The sequence below is a fragment of the Mustela lutreola genome, chromosome 15 (assembly GCF_030435805.1).
Source record: "Mustela lutreola isolate mMusLut2 chromosome 15, mMusLut2.pri, whole genome shotgun sequence".
Classification (NCBI taxonomy): Eukaryota; Metazoa; Chordata; class Mammalia; order Carnivora; family Mustelidae; genus Mustela; species Mustela lutreola.
The window spans coordinates 35474619-35496237 of NC_081304.1; the positions used below are offsets into that span (position 1 = coordinate 35474619).

At 40.2% G+C, this 21619-nt stretch overlaps 1 protein-coding gene across 2 annotated transcripts in view; it reads right to left on the reverse strand.

The window, feature by feature from the left end:
• Positions 1-12818, reverse strand: part of PPM1D (protein phosphatase, Mg2+/Mn2+ dependent 1D) — a 42378-nt gene extending 29560 nt beyond the window's left edge. The window contains exon 1 of one of the 2 annotated variants that reach the window (XM_059148410.1): positions 12173-12818. In XM_059148410.1, coding sequence (XP_059004393.1) covers positions 12173-12644 — 472 coding nt within the window. In that variant the 5' untranslated portion in view covers positions 12645-12818. The remainder of the gene's footprint in view (positions 1-12172) is intronic. The other variant, XM_059148409.1, reaches the window with a different exon arrangement.
• Between the last annotated feature and the right edge of the window lie 8801 nt (positions 12819-21619).

The following is a 21619-nucleotide window of genomic DNA, read 5'->3' on the forward strand; positions in this document are numbered from 1 at the left end:
AGATATTGGAAGATACAATATTAATATTTAAATCACATTTTTTGGTCAAAAGCTCTAACATGTACAAAGAGATATTCTGCAATTATCTTAAAATACTGAAAAAAAAAAAAATCCATGCTTTCTTCATTTGAAAAGTCACCTTTCATCATATGCTACATTTTGCCTCAGATCTATTTCTAGATTCATCCTACTATTCTATTTATGGTTCTTTTCAATAATTTGGAGTTTAAGTATCCCCCAATTATTCTTCTTTCTCAATACTCAATAATTTTTCCAAATAAACTTTAGAAGCAACTTGGAAATTAAAAAACAAACCAGCCAACCAACCAACCCTGGGGCACCTGGGCAGTGCAGTCGTTTAAGTGCCTGACTCTTGGTTTCAGGTCGGGTTGTGATCTCAGGGTCATTGAGTGAGATCAAGTCCTACATCTGACTCTGTGCTCACTGTGCAATCTGCTTGAGATTCTCTCTCCCTCTGCCTCTCCCACTTGTGTTCCCTCTCTCAAATAAATCTTTAAAAAAACAAATCTTGTTGAAGATCTGATTAAAACTGCAATAAATTTATATATTAAGGAATAGACATCTTAATTTTTATTTTCCACTTTACATTTTAGTTTTTTAATTTTTAAAAAATGACTTATAAATAAATCTCTTAAAACCGGGAGCATATTGGGTGCCTGAGTGGCTCAGTCAATTAAACCTCTGCGTTCCACTCAGGTCATGATCTTGGGATCCTGGGATCAAGGGAATCCTGTCAGATTCCCTGCTCAGTGGTGAGTCTGCTTCCCCTCTCCTATTCCCCCTGCTTGTGCTCGCTCTGTCAAATAATCTTAAAAAACAACAACAAAAAACCGAGGAGGATATTAGACAGTACATGAATTCTAACTTACAGAAAGTATTTTTAGTAAGAAAATATGTATGAGCCATTTAAAACAAAGAAAAATAAATTTTCTAACAAAAGTACAAAACTTCTAGGAGCGACTGGACAGCTCAGTCGGTTAAGCGTCTCCCCTTGGCTCATGTCATGATCCTGGTGTTGGGGTCCTGGGATCAAGTCCTGCATCAGGCTCGCTCCTCAGTGGGGGTGGGGGTGTGCTTTTCCCACTCCCTTTGCCTACTTGTGCACACTCTGTCAAATAAAATCTTTCAAAAAAAAAAAGTATGAAACTTCTAAATAAAATAAAACTACTATAAATAAGTACAGAATGTGTATGTATTTTGTGATAAATTTAAAACTTGAGGTACTTATGTACCATGTACCAAATAATACGTACCAAGTTATGTAACTCTCAGGAGGGAAGTACTATCATCATCTCTATTTTAGAGATGAGGATGCTCCAGATCAAAGAAGCTTCACCCAAGGTCATATAGATAGTAACTGGAAAATCTGGGATTCAAACCCAGGCAGTGTAACATACTCCTAAATCACTATGCTAAGAGCTGTTACAGAATTCTAATGCCAAAGTGGTATGGAGATGTAAAAGCTTTCAGGAAAGCAATTTGAAAACAAGTACCCACAACCATCAAAAGATCTACATCCTTTAAACAAATGATTCAGCTTTGATTATTTTTTTTCCCTGAGGGAATAATCCAAATGAAGTATAAAGCTATGTGGCGTTCACTTGAGCCCTTATTAATAGTACTAAATATAGTGTGCACCTGTCCAGCCCCCGATCCCTCCTCCTAGTACTAGCATCCCAATTCTGTTCTGGAGTACACAGCCTCCACTGCATGCAGTCTTTCTCTAATGCAACTGAAAAACTTGCTTGTTCTAGCCTAGAGGGCAAATGACCTAAACTAGGTCAGACTCTTTCAGATATCTGCATCTTAGAAAGGCATAATCCTAGAAAATTGTGGAGCTGATCCATCCCACAGACTAAAACCTTCCAATGAGTGTCCACTAGTTCCTATCACCTAAAGCCCCAGAGGTACCCTGGTTCTGTCCGCTCTGCGACGTGGTTTAGTCTTCCAATTAATTCTGTGACCTACTGAATGTCCTTCCAATAAATTCCCATGTTCTTTTCCTTCCTTAATGCAGACCAAGTTAGTGTTACTTTCAAAGAACTGTAATATACAACTTGTATCACAAATAGCTTGTAGGGCACTATCCCTCAGAAAAATGTCAATTAGTTATGGAACAGTCCAGATGGTAACAAACAGAGCCCATGTTATACAGTGGTAAGATAAGGCTAACCTTATCAATAAAGAAATAGTAGGCAAATAAGCAGACAGTTTGTAGTCAGCATACTAGCTTAGAACTGTGGTTATAAAACTTTTCTGGGTCATCTAATTCAAACCTAGACTCAGGCCTGTCCTAAAAGGCCATGTGACTCTGAAAAACAACAAATTTGTTATGACTGACTGATGTGATTTGGGATGATGGATTATGGATTCAATTGTGTCCCTCTAAAAAAGATATTTGAAATCCTAATACCCAGTACCTCAGAATGTAACCTTATTTGGAAACAAGGACTTTGCAGAGGTAATCAAGTAAAATAAGGTCATTTGGGTGGGCCCTGGCCCAATATGACTAGTGCTCTTATAAAAAGGGAAAACTTTAACACAAAGACAAACACACAGAAGGAAGATTTTGTAAAGACACATAGGGAGAAGATGCAAAGTACTAGTACTAGAAGTACTAGAGTACTAGAGTAATGACACATCTACAAGTCAGGGAATGCCAGGGATTGCCAGTATACATCAGAAGCTAGAAGAGACAAGATAGGAGTCTCCCTTAAAGCTTTCAGAGTTGAGTACAGAGAGAACATGGCCCTGCCAACAACCTAGATTTTGAACTTTTGGCCTCCAAAACTGAAACAATAAATTTCTTTTGTTTAAAGACAACCAATTTTTGGAATTTTGTTACAGCAGCTCCAGAAAACAAACACAGTGAAAGAGAGGAAATAATTACTCTATTACATGCATATGAATCCATATCCATTCCCAAGAAAGATTCAGATGACCTTCTTCAACTTAAATGCTTATGGAAGTAATCATGTAAACATCAAAATCTTTTAAACATTTTTTATTGACTCCTCTCTAGGCAAGGAATACTAATAAAAGAGGCTGAAACTAAAATTGGTTCTCTGATCTGTGTGGGGATGGGAGAATCCTGAGGTGACAGATCAGACAGGAGCAGTTAACAATCCAAAGCAAAGCTGGTAGGGTTACCTTACCTATCTGACAACAAGGCAGAAGAAAAAATGGATCTCCAGAATGGTCACTCACAAGGCCTTACTTGACTCAAAGGACCAAAATAAAACAAGAAACAAAACAAAAACCAAAAAAATCTTCCACATTTAGTTAAAGGAGTACTGTTAATCTTCTTCAAAATGGTATGTGGCCATTTTCACGTGTAGCTTATGCAGAGTAAAGAGAAATACATCACTGAGTAACTACTGAAGGATGGCTCTAAGATAAATCTGGAGCTGCAGAACAAAACCACAGTCCACTGGTCAGGAGCTAAGACTCACGGAGGTCAAGTACTAAATAAGACTATGAATCCAGTCTACCTCAAACTCTGTGGAACCCCAAACCTATCCCACAGGTAGTTTAGTCCCCAAATAACTGCAGCAATGAACAGTTTCCCCACATAGCTCTTATTTGATAGGTGAGTAAGTCTATTATAGTAGAAAAGGCCAAGTGTAAGATTTTGGAGCATCCCACTAATGATACTCTCCTCCAAAATAGTAAACTAAAAGCATTACTTCATCTTTCAGAGAACCACAAAGATTAGCTGTCACCATTAAAACAAAAAAGCAGGGGGTAGAAAGTCTGATTGCTCATGGAAAATGACAATGGAAATGGATTATATTCAAAAGGTGACCCTAAATGCAGCTGCTCTTTCTGATTTATCCTCTTTAGTGAAACAAATAAACATAACCCTGGCTATCTGGTATGCATGTAGCAGTAGGGCCCTGATGAAACTGTTATCTGAATTCCTGGAGATATTCAGATGTCTCAACTTTCTGAGACCTGTTACTTAAGGTTTGCCTTTTCTTTTTTGCATGAATAATTCAAAGAATTTCTTTTTTCTTTTTCTTTTTTTAAAGATTTTATTTATTTATTTGACAGAGAGGGATCACAAGTGGGCAGAGGGAAAGAGAGAGATAGGGGAAGCAGCCTCCCTGCTGCACAGAGAGCCCGATGCAGGGCTCGATCCCAGGACCCTGAGATCATGACCTGAGCTGAAGGCAGAGGCTTAACCCACTGAGCCACCCAGGCGCCCCCAAAGAATTTCTTTTTCTTGAACTGATAGAGACTAAATGGCCAACAAGATAGACTACACTCCCAAATACAATTGCATTATCTAATTCCTACAAACAAGGGCATTCTACATGTCCACAATCAACCAACAAAATCAGAAATCTACATCTATTCAAGGATCTTAATCAAATTTTTATCAATTATCCTAATAATATGCTTTATAATGAAAGGATAATACTCAGAACCACTTCATTAAATTTACTCATCATGTCTCTTTTAGTCTTTCAATCTGGAACAATTCCTCTGTTTCCTTGATGCTTTTTAAGAGTACTAGACCAATCATTTCAAGACTGTCTCTCCATTTGGATTTGTTTCATGTTTCCTCATGTTTGTATTCAGATTATGCATTTTGGCAGGAATATCACAGAAGTGTTAAATACGTCTTTTTATTGCAAGCGGTACACAGTTTCAATTTATCCATTAAAAATGACGCTACCTTTGGTCACTTGATTAAGATGATATCTACGAGGTTTCTCCACTATAACCTTTTCCCCCTTGTAATTAATAAGTATTTGTGGGAAAATAATCTGAGATAATATAAAACTCCTTGTAGTGGGTTGAATGGCTCCCCCCACCCCCATGAAAGTTAGGCCCACCCAGAACCTGTGAATGTGACCTTACTTGGGAAAAGGGTCTTCACAGATGTAATTAGGTTAAAGATCCTAAGAAGAGATCATCCTGGATTAGAGTGGGCCCTAAATCCTAAAACAGGTGTCCTTAAAAGAGAAGGGAAAAGACATAAAGGAGGTGATATAAAGACGGTGGAGACTAGGTAATATATCTACAAGCCAAGAAGTGCCAAAATTGAGGGCAGCCACCAGAACCTAGGAGACAGCATGTAACAGATTCTTCCTCAGAGCCTCCAAAACAGAGGCTACCACCTTGATGTCCCTTGATGTCAGACTTCTGGCCTCCCAAACCATGAGAGAATAAATTTCTGTTGCTCTAAGCTACCCAATAAGAAACTAACATATAATTCTGTTCCTCTAATTTTTACCCACTACTTTTAGCATTCACTGATGTTTGTTGACTGAAATCATTATTACTAAATATGATTTTCTGGGGCGCCTGGGTGGCTCAGTCATTAAGCGTCTGCCTTAGGTTCAGGTCATGATCCCAGGGTCCTGGAACCAAGCCCTACATCAGGCTCCCTACTCAGCAGGAAGCCTGCTTCTCCCTCTCCCACTCCCCCTGCTTATGTTCCCTCTCTCACTGTGTCTCTGTCAAATAATAAATTAAATCTTTTTTAAAAAAATATGATTTTCTAGAAGTCTATCATTCCTTCTACATTTATTAGTGGCCTTCTACTGCAAAAAAAAAAAACTTTACGTCAGCTTTATCTGTAATAGCCAAAACTGCAGACAACCAGATGTCCATCAACAGGTGAATGTATAAACAAATTGTGGTATAGCTATACAATGGACTACTACTCAGTAGTAAAAAGGAATGAATTATTGATATATGAACAGAGGTAACAGGTCATCTAATACTGATCAAAAGTAAAAAATAATTTAACAAAAATAGAAAAAAATTAGTACTTGAAAAATATGGCAAACTCTTCTAAACATGTGATGTGTGAGAAGGTGAAGGTCCTTGAAAATAAAAACTGAGAAATACCAAATGGGTTTAAATTCTTGGATTTAAGAGATCTCTTCTTCAAATTTAGCTCTATCTCACTCTCCCTTGTCTTTCCCTCTATCCCTCCCATTTTCTTTTTGTTTCAGTCTCTCTAAATTTGAGGTAACAAAAACTACCTGCCAAATCTACAACCAACAATTTAGGTTAAGATGAGCTCCTTCATAATTCCTTTGGTCATATTCTTTTTTTTTTTTTTTTTAAGATTTTCTTTATTTATTTGACAGAGAGAGAGGGAACACAAGCAGGGGAGTGGCAGAGGAAGAAGCAGGCTTCTTGCTTCACAGGGAGCCCAAAGCAGGGCTCCATCCTAGGACCCTGGGATTCTGACCTAAGCCAAAGGCAGACATTTAACAACTGAGCCACCCAGGCACACCTCCCTTGGTCATACTCTTTCTGAACCTCAGTCACAGTAAGGTAGCGAAACTTCCACTTTATTTTAGCTATAATAGAATTAAAATTTAAAACATTATTTTTTTAAAATTTTTATTTATTTATTTGACAGACAGATTACAAGTAGGCAGAGAGGCAGTCAGAGAGAGGAGGAAGCAGGCTCCCTGCTGAGCAGAGAGCCCAATGTGGGGCTCGATCCCAGAACCCTGGGATCATGACCTAAGCAGAAGGCAGAGGCTTTACCTCACTGAGCCACCTAGGCGTCCCTAAAATTTAAAAACATTATTAAAAAAAAGAAAAAGAAATTTAAAAAATCTTTTTAGACATATTCATCACCTACATTTTATTATTTTGGAATAATTTTACACCAGCAAAAGTAATGCATGCATGCCACACACACACACACACACACACCCTCTCTCTCTAGCAATTTCTGAAATATTTATACATGTCTAATAATACTGAAAATCAAAAAGGGGAAGGAAGGGGAAGGAAGTAACAGTCCTTCAAAAAAAAATTCCGTATTTCATCTTCCTCTACAAGTACTGTGGTAAATTTCCCACAATCACATCAGAGATCACATTTATTTCAACAATGTACTATTATCTTTCCAGGGGCTCTCTTGATAACCTAAGTAAATCATAGTTCCAGACACATAGGAACTAAAACTGCAATTTGTTTACTACTTTCTTTGAACTATCAAAAGAGGCGAAACAAACATTATTTCAAATGAACAAACCTAAAAAAAGCACAAACTTTAAAACATTATTTCTTAGAAGGCAAACATAAGAACAGTAAATCCATACATGTGAATATACATAAATTAGGCACATACTGTAACTTGAGATCAAGAAATAAGAAAATAAATTTTTTTAAAAAGGGACTTTAATTCCACTTCTAGGGTTTCTACCCAAAAGAACTGAAAACAGAACCAAACATTTACATACCTTTATTCAAAATAGCATTATTCACACCAGCCAAAAGGAAACAACCCAAATGTTCATCAACAGATGAATGGATAAGCAAAATGTGTATACACATAGGACAGAATATTATTCACCATTAAAAAGGAAAAAATTCTGATACATACTATAATTTGGATGAACCTTAACGACAGTATGCTAAGTAAAATAAGACAAAAGGAAAAATACTATATGATTCCACTTACATGAGGTACCTAGAATAGGCAAATTCATAGTGACACAAAGTAAAACAAGTTATCAGGGGGTGGAGAAGAGGGTAATGGGGATCTACCATTTAATGATTAGAGTTTCTGTGGGATGATGAACAAATTCTGAAAATGGACAATGGTGATGGGTGCACAATACCGTGAGTGTACTTAATACCACTGAACTGTACACATAAAATTGGCTAAAATGGTAAATCTTATGTGTATTTTACAACTTTTAAAAGGGGAAAATTTTTTAAATTAAAAAAATAAAAGTAACAAAGCCAATTTAATCATTTCACCCACAGAAATTCAACTAAACAGCTACTTTGAGCAATGAATCAGCTCTTACAGATTAATAATAAAGTATATAAGACATCCCCCTACCAAAGACCTTAAGATTTATCTGAGAGGCAGATAAAACATACTGGTTATCTCACAGTGGTCTGTGTGATCTTTACAGGAATTTCACAAAGCCAAAATATTTTCATAATAATTCTGAGTTTATTTGCCCTTTCCACTGTGTTGACATTTGCACTGATGATTCAAAAACAGTGGTAAAACTGCTGGTTTTATTAGGAATCGAGGCAGTGACACCAAAATGAACTAGCAGTCACTGTATTCTCCATAGCCACCCACTTGCAGTTAAAAAAAAAAAAAAGGCAAACCAGTTTTACTTAAGAATGTCCTTGATATCACAATAAAATTTAAAACAATAAAACAGAAAAAAATTTTATTAAAGCTCCACCCATGAATACTTCTGACTGTGAATTATGGAATGAACTAACCCCATTTTTCATGGTTTTCATTTTTACTTGGAAGACTGATAAACTGATAAACTATGTTAGTAAGACTTGGGCATCTGACATACATTTTTTTCAAACTAAACAAAGTGAGCCTCTCCCTTTCAAGAAAAACAACTGACAGGGGTGCCTGGGTGGCTCAGTCCTTAAGTGTCTGCCTTCGGCTCGGGTTATGATCCCAGGATCCTGGGACTGAGCCCTGTGTTGGGCAGCTTGCTCGGCGGAGAGCCTGCTTCTCCCTCTCCCTCTGCCTCTGCCTGCTGTTCCCCCTGCTTGTGCTCTCTATCAAATAAATAAAATCTTAAACACAAAAAACAAACAAACAAAAATCTCGGAAAAAAAAATAAAAGAAAGAAAGAAAGGAAGGAAGGGAGAGAAAACAAAAGAAGGACACCTGGGGTGGCTCAGTCTTTAAGTGTCTGCCTTGGGCTCAGGTCAGGATCCCAGGGTTCTGGGATTGAGACCCACATCAGGCTCCCTGCTCAGCGGGGAGCCTGCTTCTCCCTCTCCCACTGTTCCTGCTTGTATTCTTTCTCTTGCTGTGTCTGTCAAATAAATAAATAAAATCTTAAAAAAAAAGAAAGAAAGAAAGAAAGAAAAGGAAGAAAAAACAACTGAGAGTATTTGTTACCAGTGATAAATTTCTAATTGCTGCTTTAAAAACTTACATTTGGAAAATGTGTATCTACTAGAGTGAACTTGATAGCTTCCAAATCTTAAAACTTTTCTGATGAGATCAGAAATATTTACAAATGTGGTTTTTTCATATTACATTAAAAAAGTACATCAGTATTTAGATCTGCATAATTCAGTGAAATACTATTTTCCAAGCGACTAATGTACCATGTCATAAATTACACACAGGTAAAAGATTTATTCAAAGTACAGGGGCGCCTGGGTGGCTCAGTGGGTTAAGCCGCTGCCTTTGGCTCGGGTCATGGTCCCAGGGTCCTGGGATCGAGCCCCACATCAGGCTCTCTGCTCAGCAGGGAGCCTGCTTCCCTCTCTCTCTCTCTCTGCCTGCCTCTCCATCTGCTTGTGATTTCTGTCAAATAAATAAATAAAATCTTTTAAAAAAAAAAAAGTACAAGACAAGGGCACCTGGGTGGTTCAGTCAGTAAGCACCTGCGGTCAACTCAGGTCATGATTCCAGGGTGCTGGGATCCAGCCCCTCATGGGGCTTAAGTGGGGAGTCTGCTTCTCGCTTTGCCCCCTGCCCCAGCTTTTGCTCTCTCTCTCACTCTCAGATAAATAAATAAATAAATAAGTCTTTTTAAAAAGTGCAAGACAGACCAACAGGATTTCAATGTAAAACTACAAAAAGTCCTTTGATAAGGTTTCAGATTCCATTTGTATTAACCTTAAGAAACAATCACTTTGGTATAGAATATCCAGAATTATCTGAAAACACTACTAAACTATTCCTCCCTTTTCCTACTATACACGTGAGACTGCCTTGTTTATGTACTTCAACCACACAACACAGCACAACAGATAGAATGCAGAAGCAGTTATGAGAATATTTATTTCAGTATTAATTTTTAAAAAGTGACTTTTCATTTAAATCATATATTAATAATGAATATTTAAAGAGATAATGAATTATGAATAGTATATTCACTTAAATATATTAACATATATTTAGTTTATTTTTAATAGATTAATAAATATAAATTATCTGTTTTAATTTCTCACAGAGTAAATATGACATATATCCCACATAAACAAAAGATCTTTGGGATCCTCAATCATTTAAGAATAAAAAGCATTTTAAGAACAAAAAGTTTGGAAAGCACTGCTATAACCTAATGAGCACTACAAAAGTATAAACAAAGAATGCTTAATTCCAAAAGAAACAAGTCTTCACAGAAGAAAACAAACTGACTTAGAGATTTGAGGAGTTTATTTTTCAGTTTTCTTTTTTGGGGGAGAATTCAAGAAAATGGAGTATTTCAGTGTGCCATGGGGAAAAGGTAAGTAGACTACTGTGTTGGAAATATGAGTAACAGATAAAATTGAATACGGAGTCTAAAGTTGGAGTGGAAAGAGCTTGGCCTGCAGATTACAACCTGCAGTTTGTTTATTTTATTAGAAATTGAGGAGCCACCCATGAATTTGGGACTGAAGCACAATTTTTCTTAAAAACCTGCATCTCCTGTGTCAAGACTTTCATATACTCAGCATTTTCTTTTTTTAAATTCAAGTTTCAAGGATGGAGTACAAGGCTTGGCTGTGGAACAAAGCAAACTTGAGTATTTGGTATTCAAAGCTCTAAACCACGCCTCATAGGAGTCAAAAGTTTGACTCAAAAAGCACGTGTATGTCAAAAAAACATACACATTCGCATTTGAAGGCATGGTCCATGCCTTATTAAAAAAAAAAAAAAAAGCCCAAGTAACAGGGTTTATGCTTTATTCTTTTAGCTCAAATATATGACAAATTCATGCTGCTCCAAGTGTACTGCAAAATAAACATAGTACTCTTTATAGTTCTTTGTGTCTAATCTTCCTCTATATAGTTATCTCGGTGTCCACTCCTGGTTGGCCTGCAAGCCATGAAATGACATATTTCTGGAATACACTGCAGTTCTGCTCTGCCTACACAAAAACAAAACAAATAATAGGGGCCTCTGGGATTGGATGGGAAACGCCTCTGACAGGAAGACTGGTTGTTCTATGAGTCAATCAAACAATTTTTGGCAGAAAGCCAGACAAACAGAAAACAGACTTCAAAAGAAGCTAGTCTACAACTCTATGACAACACCTTTGTAAAAAATGTTCTGTTTGACCAATCTTTACACTCTTCTCTATCCCTCTGCTATAAATAAAGCAACATCATGCTACCATTAAAGAGGATTTTTTTAAATGACAGAAGTTACGATCTTTTCTCTAAAAAAGACCCCCGCCATTCATACAGCGCAATGCAAAAGCAGCTCTAAGTCTGTATGATAACACATGTCGGGTACAGAAACACTGGATACTTTAGAAAACTAATTTAAAGTTTAGATGAAACTACAATTCCACCGAATTTTTAGAAAGTAAGCTATTTCCTTTTAGCTGATCAGTAATTTCCTATCTCTTGTAACTTTGACGGGCAGTTACAACTTTTAACTGGTAACTGGTGAGAACTATCTGACAGCAATTCGCGAAGGCAACTTAAAAAAAAAAAAAAAAAGTATACCTTTAAAAAGCCCTAGTAGAATTTAACACACACCGTAACGTGGGGCCAGTTTCAGACCTAACAACGCATTCTTCGCTTTTGTTTTTCATAAGCAGTACAACCATAAAGATCCTAAACCCATTTTATGATCAACACAACCGAATTCCTCCCAAGACTTTATTTAAGTCGCTGGATGATTACATTTGACCTTCTTAATTAGTCTACAGTATACTTCAACGGCCAGCCACCTAGGGTCAATTTGGTGAACTGACACCACCGGTAGGAGGCAACCCGACAGGGACAAGTCCTTCAAGAGCAAAAATTATGACAGATTCTAAGGCAGCAGTCTCATTGCTGCCGTCTCCGGCTTCCTTTGCGTGGGGGCTCAGGTACCAAGTGTTCTGAATATTTCACGTCTTTTGGCCAAAATCTGGCGCCAGGTTTCAAACACTATTCGCAGCCTCGCTACCAAAAAAGTGAAGCCGGGAGATGACCGCTTTCCTGGCTTCTGGGAGGGTGGAAATAAGGCGCCGGGCGGCCGCGGAATAGAGCGATCCGATCTCTCCCGGGGCCACTTTGGCCGGCCCTCCACCCTGGAAAGCGCGACCCGACCGAGGAGAGACTTCACTCCCACCAATGTGCACTTTGTAGCGCGCTCGGAGCCGGGGGCCACGAGGTGCTGGCGCTCTTGAGAAGAGCCCTCAACTGCCCGAAAAAGAGGCGGGCGGCAAACAAGCAGCGAACTTACCCAGTTTCTTCCACATGGCGAGGTGACAAGCGAGGAAGCCTTTGCGGATGGCAGCGCAAACCTTCGCCGGCTCGGACGACGTAAATCCCTTCTGCTTCTTGATGAAACCCCACAAATGCTCCCGGGCAAACTGTGCCGCCTCCCGCCCGCCGTGCCCGTCGCACACGGCGAAAAATGCCACTGAGGAACGGCGGCGGCAGCAGCGACCGGGAGCTGGAGAGGCCGCGGCGTCCGGGGGAGGGTCGCGAGCCTCTCGGGTTGCCACCACTGGGCCTTTCCCCAAGACTTCGCTGCCAGCAAGAGCTGGCGGTGACGGCTGCGGAGGCGACGCCTGAGAGAGTGACCGCCGCGACCAGGGTTTTTCTTCAGCCGTCGGCTCGGGCTCCACCACGATTTGAGTAACGTCCTCCATGTACTTCCTCCCGCCCTGGTCGGAGAAGACGCTCACTCCCAGCGAGTACAGCCCCGCCATGGCCGGCTGGCTGGGATCCCGCCGGTCCCACGCAGCCCGCCGAATCCGGCGGCGGGAGACACACTCCGCGCCCGCCGGCCAACTATTGTTTATCTTCGACGACGCCGAGAGGGGGGAGGGGGCGGTCCCGGAGGGGGGGGCGCGCGATGTCGGGACTTGTCCGCGAGAGCTGGGCCGGAGCTCTAGGACGAGAGGAGCCGAGCAGCTGCGCCTGCGCAATGCGCTTCCCCGCCTGCCCGCGCCCACCACACAAATCAGACGTTCTCCCCGGCTGTCGTCACTTGGCTCTCTGGACCGGACCAATCAGGAGTCGAGTTGGACCAAGCCCGCCCTCCACCCCCAACCCTCGCTCCTCCCAGCAACTGCCGCGCACCGGGCTCCTGCGCGGGCACTGGGCCCGCCCTTGGCCGGCTTGGCTTTCTCTGCTGCTTTGGGTGTTTTCGCTCTCTGGGTTTTCGTCGTACGTTGAGTACTTACCGAGCATCCTGGGCTGTCACCTTTTGGGCTCAGTCGCCGGGATCGTTAATGCAGCCTACAGCACTTGGCATTTCACAGCTCGCCTTGCGGGGATAGCCGCGTAGGCTCGGGCCTCCCAGGACTGTAGAGAAGCTGGGCGGCGGGGGGAGGTAAACCTTCCATTCCTTGAAGTGAAATGGCGGGAAACCTCACTTTGGAAGGTCGTTTGTGGGCACGCCGCAAAAAAGTGTGGCACTCTTACTGGATTTGGGGGGGATGTATCCGGCCGGGAGTTGAAGCAGGGTGTCCAGTTTGTGTTGTTAAGGAAGCTGGGGAAAATTATCACCATCCGCTGAACGGTCCTGTCTCACCTAACTAGGTATGTCAGAGACTTAAGAAGGGTTATATTTTAGCTAATTTTAAACAGATCTTTTCAGCTTTTGTTCAGCCTAGTACTTTTTCCAACGAGCCCTGGGTTAAGTATTTTATTCCTTTGGTGTATCACTTGAAGTTACCACTTGAAAATAGCTTGCGGAAACTGCCAAGCGCGCTTGTGCTGTAACAATTTGGTTACGTTCCCACCTCTTCACCCAGTACGCCCTATTGTAAGCTCTGAAACCTTTGCAGCGATTTCCACAAATGAAGCCTCAAGAGTAGGGAGGTTAGTATGTCCTCAGCAGCAAATTTTATTGCAGAGAATCAGTTTAAAGTTCACTTTTTTAAAAAGTTATTTTTTTCCCGATTTTAGCCACTTCATCATCAATACTCCGGTGTGCCCTTTCCTGTACAGTTTTTTGAGAGTGAGGAAAATGTTCATCCAACAATTGGCACACACACACACACAAAAAGCCACGAGAAGTACAAATAGGAAAACTCTTTGAACCAATAAAAATAAGACTAACCAAATCAGCTCAAAATATAGAGAATACGAATTACATAAAATGACAGTTACATAGAAAATAAATGTAGTCAAGAGATAAGCCCCTGTATCAAAATACACTAGACCACAAGTTTCAAGGTGAAAATGCTTGGATAAAGTCCCAGCTTGTTTTGAAAGATGATTACAATCCAGTTATCAAAACCTAACAATTATTAAGAGTAGGAGGATGGGGCTCGTGGGTGGCTCAGTGGGTTGAAGCCTCTGCCTTGAGCTCAGGTCATGAACCTGGGGTCCTGCGGTCCAGCTGCGCATCAGGCTCTCTGCTCAGCAAGGACCCTATTCCCCGCACCCCGACCCCCGCCTGCCTCTCTGCCTACTTGTGATCTCTGTCTGTCAAAGACATAAATAAAATCTTAAAAAAAAAAAAAAAAAAAAGAGTAGGAGGAAATCTGGACGCCCCGGTGGCTCAGTCACCTTCCGCTCAGGTCATGATGCGGAGTCCTGGAATCGAGTCCCCCATCTGGCTCCTTGCTGGGCAGGGAGCCTGCTTCTCTCTCTGCCTCTGCCTGCCACTCTGCCTGCTTGTACTCTCCCACTCTCTCTCTTTCTCTGATAAATATAAATAAACAAATAAAATCTTTTTTTTTTTTAAGAGTAGGAGGAAATCTATAGACTCTTTATCTGTAAATGCAAAAATCCTAAATGAAAAATTAGCAATTCTAATCCAGTGGCCTCCAAACCATGAGACCTGCAAGAGAGAACAGTTTGTGTAGCTCTGTATTACTCATCTTTAACAGTTTGCCCACCTTCCCTCCCACCCTAGAGATTACAAAAAAGATAATTCCTCCACGCTTTATAATCCTTTTCACTCAATCACATCCAGTAGCCTCCAGGTCATATACGATTAGCCTGATTAGCATCTCCATGCTACCCTCCACTTTCATTAATCTGATTCAGTGTCTACTTTTCACTAACCATTCTAACCATTTCACTCTACACTTAAGATTTCAACATCTGTTAACAGCCATTTCCCCTTTATTCACCTCTTCTCTAAATGTTCCCATCAACTTCCTGTTTGAACTGAAAACTGGTTTATCACCTGGCAAAACTACCTCTCTTGCAACTTTCCAAGTGGAGGAGGTTATTTTACTTCACTCTTCTCTTCAAACCTGCTCTTCATGCTGCCTCCAAATCATTTTTCTTTCTTCTTCAAAAACCCAGGCTCTTTTAAAGGTACTGCCAGCCGATTCTACACCAAGATGTCATCATCTACTGGTCACTAGGAACTCCTTCGTTTGTTCCTGTTTCATTGTCTTCCTTTCTTCCACTATTTTTGTCACATCTCAGCCACTTTTTTAAAAATGTTATCCACATTTTCCATCCAATACTGTGGCCTCTCAGTTCCTCATTTTCCTCTTCATGAAGTGGCCTTGCTGCTATTAAACCTTCCATTTGTATTCCAGATCCTTTCTTTTCTCTCCTCCAGAACTTTACTTCACCATTTATCTTTTCTTGCTCCTACCTCATCAATTTTTTCCTTTTTTACAGGATCATTTGCATCTGCACATGGACGTGTTCTGATTTCTGTTTTAATTAACAACAACAACAACAACAAAAACTACCCAACCGCTTACACTATCCCATTTCTCTGCTTCTCTTCATGGAAAGATTTTTTTCTAAGAGTTGTCGCTATCTAAATTCTACTTATAATTCCTACCTTATAATTTCTCCTAAACCTAGTCCAAACAAGCAACCATCCCCATCATTCTTTTGGCACTGTTTTTGTAACATAACAAGACTTTATTTCCAAAGCTAATGATGACTTTTCTGTACTGACTCTGCTCCAAATGAAAAAGCAAATAGAACCAGTTTCCTTTTTGAAACTTCGTAACAAGGAAAATCATCACTTCTTTTTAAAAACTTCTTCTCTTGGGGATGCCTGGGTGGCTCAGTTGGTTAAGCAGCTGCCTTCAGCTCAGGACATGATCCCAGCGTCCTGGGATCAAGTCCCACATCGGGCTCCTTGCTCGGCAGGGAGCCTGCTTCTCCCTCTGCCTCTGCCTGCCATTCTGTCTGCCTGTGCTCGCTCTCTCCCCCTCTCTCTCTCTGATAAATAAATAAAATCTTTAAAAATAAATAAATAATAAAAACTTCTTCTCTTGGCTTAAAAGAAACCACACTATCCTGGTTTTCTTCCTGCCCCATTGACAAACCACCACTTCTTATTTCAGTTGCTGATTTCTCCCTAGCCAGACCTTAAATTGTTGGGAGAGACCAGGGCTGGGTCCTTAGCTCTTTTCTTTTCCTATATGCTCTCCCTTGGTAATGCCATCCAGGACCATGGCTCACCTTCCGTGATCTTACACACATCAGTAAGCATCACTATCTACTATGCCATTCAACCCTCAAAAAAGACTAGGAGTTGAGGGGTGCCAGGGTGGTTCAGTGGTTATGCCTCTGCCTTCCACTCAGGTCATGATCTCAGGGTCCTGGGATCCAGGCCCGAGTCAGGTTCCCTGCTCAGCGGGGAGCCTGCCCCCACCCCCAGCGCCTGCCTGCCTCTCTACCTACTTGTGATCTCTCTCTGTCAAATAAATAAATGAAATCTTAAAAAAAAAAAAAAAAAAAAACACCTAGGGGTTCGGGGGCCTGGTAAGTTGGTTAAGCATCTGACTTTGCTCAGATCATGATCTCAGCATCCTGGATTGAGGCCTGTGGCAGGCTCTATGCTCAGCAGGGAATCTGCTGCTGCTTTTCCCTCTGCTCCTCCCCTTGCTCCTTCTCCCTCTTTCTCAAATAAATAAATAAAATATTAAAAAAAAAAAAAACCTAGGAATTTTTTTGTTCTTCTCTTTCCTCCATTCTCATCCCCATTCCACTCTCCCACCAGTTTCCCATCCTTCTAAATCTATCAGCAAATCCTTTTGACTAAATCTCCAGGATGAATACTGAACCTGCCTACCACTTCTCACTGCCCCCACCACTATCAGCCCAGTCCAAGCCACTATTACCCCCTACTTGAACCACTACATTGGTCTCCCCACAAGTCTCTTTTCTTTCACTCTGTCCCCCTGCAGTCCTTTTTCCACTGGCTACTGTCAAAATCATAAATCAGATCAAGTCATTTTGCTACTCACTATGCTCTATGACTTCCTATCACATTTAAAATAATATGGATGGGGGTGGGGAGATAGATCAAATAAGTGAAGGGAATTAAGAGGTACAATATTCCAGTTCTAAAATGTATAAGACAGGGGTGCCTGGATGGCTCAGTGGGTTAAGCCCCTGCCTTCAGCTCAGGTCGTGATCTCAGGGTCCTGGGATCAAACCCTCGGGCTCCCTGCTTGGTGGGGAGCCTGCTTCCCCCTCTCTCTCTACCTGCTGCTCTACCTACTTGTGATCTCTCTCTCTCTCTCTGTCCAATAAAAAAATAAAATTTCTTTTAAAAAAATAAATGAAATAAAAAATAAAATGTATAAGACATAGGGATGCAATGTACAGCATAGGGAATATAGTCTATAATATTGCAATAACTTTGTATGGTCACAAATGTAGCTATATTTTTGTGGTGACCATTTCATGATGCATATAAATATCACCTGAAACTAATACAATATTGTATGTTAACTATTCTTTAATAAAAATAATAAAATAAAATAATATGCAAACTCCTTATGAAAACCTACATGAGGGACGCCTGGGTGGCTCAGTTGATTAAGTGTCTGTCTTTGGCTCAGGTCATGATCCCAGGCTCCTGGGATCCAACCATGTTTCAGGACCCCTGCTCAGCGGGGGTGCCTGCTTCTTCTCCCTCTACCTGCTGCTCCCCCTGCTTGTACTCTCTCCCTCTGACAAATAAAATCTTTTAAAAAAGCAAACAAAACCTACATGATCTATTTGGTCCCTAAATGTTTGTCTAACATTATTTCTTAACAATTTTCCCCTTCCCCACTACACTCCAGCCTCAATGGCCTGCTTCCTGTTCCTTGAAACAACCAAGCTATTTAATGGCCTTAGGACTTTTTGCATTAGCTGTTCCCTCTCCTTAGAATGCTCACTTCACCTCTAGCAGGTTAATGAAGATGGATTCTTGCTATTCAGACCTTGGTCTAAATATTGAGAGACTTTCCTAGTCAGCCAGTCTAAAATAGCCACCCATTATCTCTATCACATAATATCTCCACCTGGTTGGATGTAGGAAACAAATGTGGGGTGACGATTGGGTGAAAGCCAGTGGTGCAGTCAAAGAAAGAATTTACCCCAGGCAGAACAAAGAAGAAAGAAGTTTATTGAATACACAGCAAGGGAACAATGGGCAGGACAGCAAAGGAGCAACGACTATCTGCCATGAGGCAATGGGTGGGGACTGTATTTAAAGTGGGAAGGCAAGGAGGTATGGGGACACATGGAATTTTCCCTTTTTTGGTAACTGTGCCTGGATGTGAATAGCCCATTGGTTAGCTAGGGCTTATGGACATTTTGAGCTGGGTGGACTGGTGGGCCTGCCTGTATTCAGCCAGGTGGTTACTGTGGCCCTTTTGCCGTAATCAAGTTTCCATGGCACAAACCTGTTGTCTAAACGTAGCCTCTACAATAATCCTACTTTAAATCGCTACAGAGGACTGCTTACTATCTGATCCTTTTTAATTTATTGATTATTGACCATCTTTCTCAAATAGAACCTAAGCTCTGTGAGAACAGGGAACTTGTCTTGTTCGCTACATCGCCTGAATCTATCACAAAAAGTTATTTTGTGAATTCACTGATTCATTCGTTCATTCATTCATCATGAAATGTGTAAAAATGTGTAAAATTTTCTTCGTATGAAGAAAACCATGAAATTTTCTAAAGGAAAAAATAAATCTCTGAATAAGTGGGAAAACATACACAATTCCTGGGTGAGACACTTACTTTGTTCCAAATGAATCTACAAATTCACTATCATTTTAATCAAAATTTCAACTGGATTTTTTTTTAAGTCAGCTCTACACCCAGTGTGGGGCTTGAACTCAGGATCCTGAGATAAAGAGTCACATGCTCTACCACCTGAGACAATGAGCACCCCCTCACCACAACTTGATTTAACTGGACAAGTTGATTCTAAAATTTATCCAGAAGAGAAAATGAATAAGAAGAGTTAGGATGGAGGCACCTGGGTGGCTCAGTTGGTTAAGCGTCTGCCTTCGGCTCAGGTCCTGATCCCAGATCAGCCGGGAGCCTACTTCTTCCTCTCCCTCTGTCTGCAGCTCCCCCTGCTTGTGCCCTCTCTCTCTCCCTCTGTATCACATAAATAAATAAAATCTTTAAAAAAAAAAAAAGAAAAAAAACTTACCACACCTTAAAAAAATATATTATTGAGAAAGAGGAATATTAAGATAGCTAGGTGCCCTGCAGTTACCAGAATATTTCATAAGTTGGCACTGGCAGATAAATGTCCAAAAGGACCTACATAATGGAACCAAGAGTACAAAAAGGGATCAATATATACATGCACACGAGTATATGATGGGTGTGACATTTCAAACAATTGAGGAAAGGACTGACTGATAATTCACTGATGTTAGGACACCTGGCTATCTCTTTGGACTCAATATCTTAAAGGGGAAACATGGTGAAGTCCTTAACTTGGACAAGCCTTAAAATAAAATGGCAAGTGGATTAAAGAGCTAAATTAAGAAAAAAAAATGTAAAAGTGCGAGAAGCAACAATGAGATACTTATCAGATTGGCAAAACCCTTTTAAATTTGATAATATGTAGGGCTGGGAAAGAAGTGGAGACAAGCACTCTCATTAACCATTAATGGAAGGGGCACCTGGGTGGCTCAGTTGGTTAAGTGTCTGCCTTTGGCTCAGGTCATGGTTCTGGGATTGAGCCCCTCATCAGGTTCCTTGTTCCGCAGGGAGTCTGCTACTCCCCCTGCTTGTACTCTCGAGCGCTCTCTCTGTCTGATAAATAAATAAAATATTTTTTTAAAATGTTAGGAATTTACCATCTTTGCAAAAGGTACATATGTAAGGACTTTCACAGAAGCAGTGCTTATAATAATAAGGGGATTTTTTTTTTAAGTACTGGAACAAAACATGGGATAGAATATACTAAAAAACCTCTTGAGATTTCCTTTCTTATATTTCCAGGGATATTATGTTTAAAATGTCCTTTTAACTTTTTTTTTTTTTTTTAAAGATTTTATTTATTTATTTGACAGAGATCACAGGTAGGCAGAGAGGCAGGCAGGGAGAGAGGAAGGGAAGCAGGCTCCCTGCTGAGCAGATAGCCCAATGTGGGGCTAGATCCCAGGACTCTGGGATCATGACCTAAGCTGAAGGCAGAGGCTTTAACCCACTGAGCCAGCCAGGCATCCCATGTCCTTTTAACTTTTGAGATAAGTTAATATGACTAAAATTTCATATTTTCTTCTAGTATTTTTAATGGTTAAAATGTGTATTGCCATTCAAATTTCTCCAGAATTATTTTGGCACAAAGTGAATTTGAATTTCTTTCAAATAACCGTGTTTCCCAATGTCTTTTGTGAAATAATCCATTTTGTATCTATTGGCTAGTGATACTCCCTTTATTAGATAGTAGGTAGGTTTTTATCCACTCTGAACTATTTCAGGGTTAACTATTCCTATGCACTGATTTGTAGATTCGAGAGTCATATCTTACTTTTATTGGGTTCAGAGTCTTCAAATGTAGACTGTAAGAATTAATTTGAAAAGCAAAATAAGAATCTAATTAATTTGCTATTGTTTCTTCCCATAGCTAGAAAAATCAGTAACATCTACTAAGTATTAGTCTGTTGTTCATTTATTAGAGCCACAGTGTTTAAAACTGTGAGATAATTAATGTCTCAAGAGGTTAAATTCTGTGACTCTGCCTTTACTCTGCCTCTGTTGTTTTGCAACTCTGTATCTGACAAAATAATCAGTCTAATCTGGCTATCACTGTCACATTCACTGTGTGCAAATGTAAATTGGTAGGGGACACAAAATTAGAATCATTGCTGCCAGAATCCCAAAGGTATCAAACCTGTATCTGTTCTTAATTAGCCATGGAAATTCAATCTGTCATGTTTTCTGCAGATAACTGGTTTCAGAGTCATTAATGTGAAAAGAATATTCATACTATTTCTCTTCAGATAATTTTACTTATACAATTAGCTTAGCCTTTTCTTCTGAAGAGAACTACTCTTGAATTTATTGTTTTTCTTTGATGAAAGTTCCATTTTTTTTTTTAATTTTTGAATAAGCCACACAATAGTTACTTAAGTCATTTGGAAAAATCTTTTTTTTCTTCTTGAAGTAATTACTCAGTTAGTTTTTTCAGCAGCACTGTTTATTGTGTTTATGTTGGAGAAAAATTTAAGCTCCCAATAGCGTGCCCTTCAGAATTAGAGACAAAATCAGAGACCACCTTTAAGATAGAAATCAGTAAAATTTAAACATTACATTTTTTTTTTAAAGATTTTATGTATTTATTTGACAGAGAGAAATCACAAGTAGATGGAGAGGTAGGCAGAGAGAGAGAGAGGGAAGCAGGCTCCCTGCTGAGCAGAAAGCCCGATGTGGGACTCGATCCCAGGACCCTGAGATCATGACCTGAGCCGAAGGCAGCGGCTTAACCCACTGAGCCACCCAG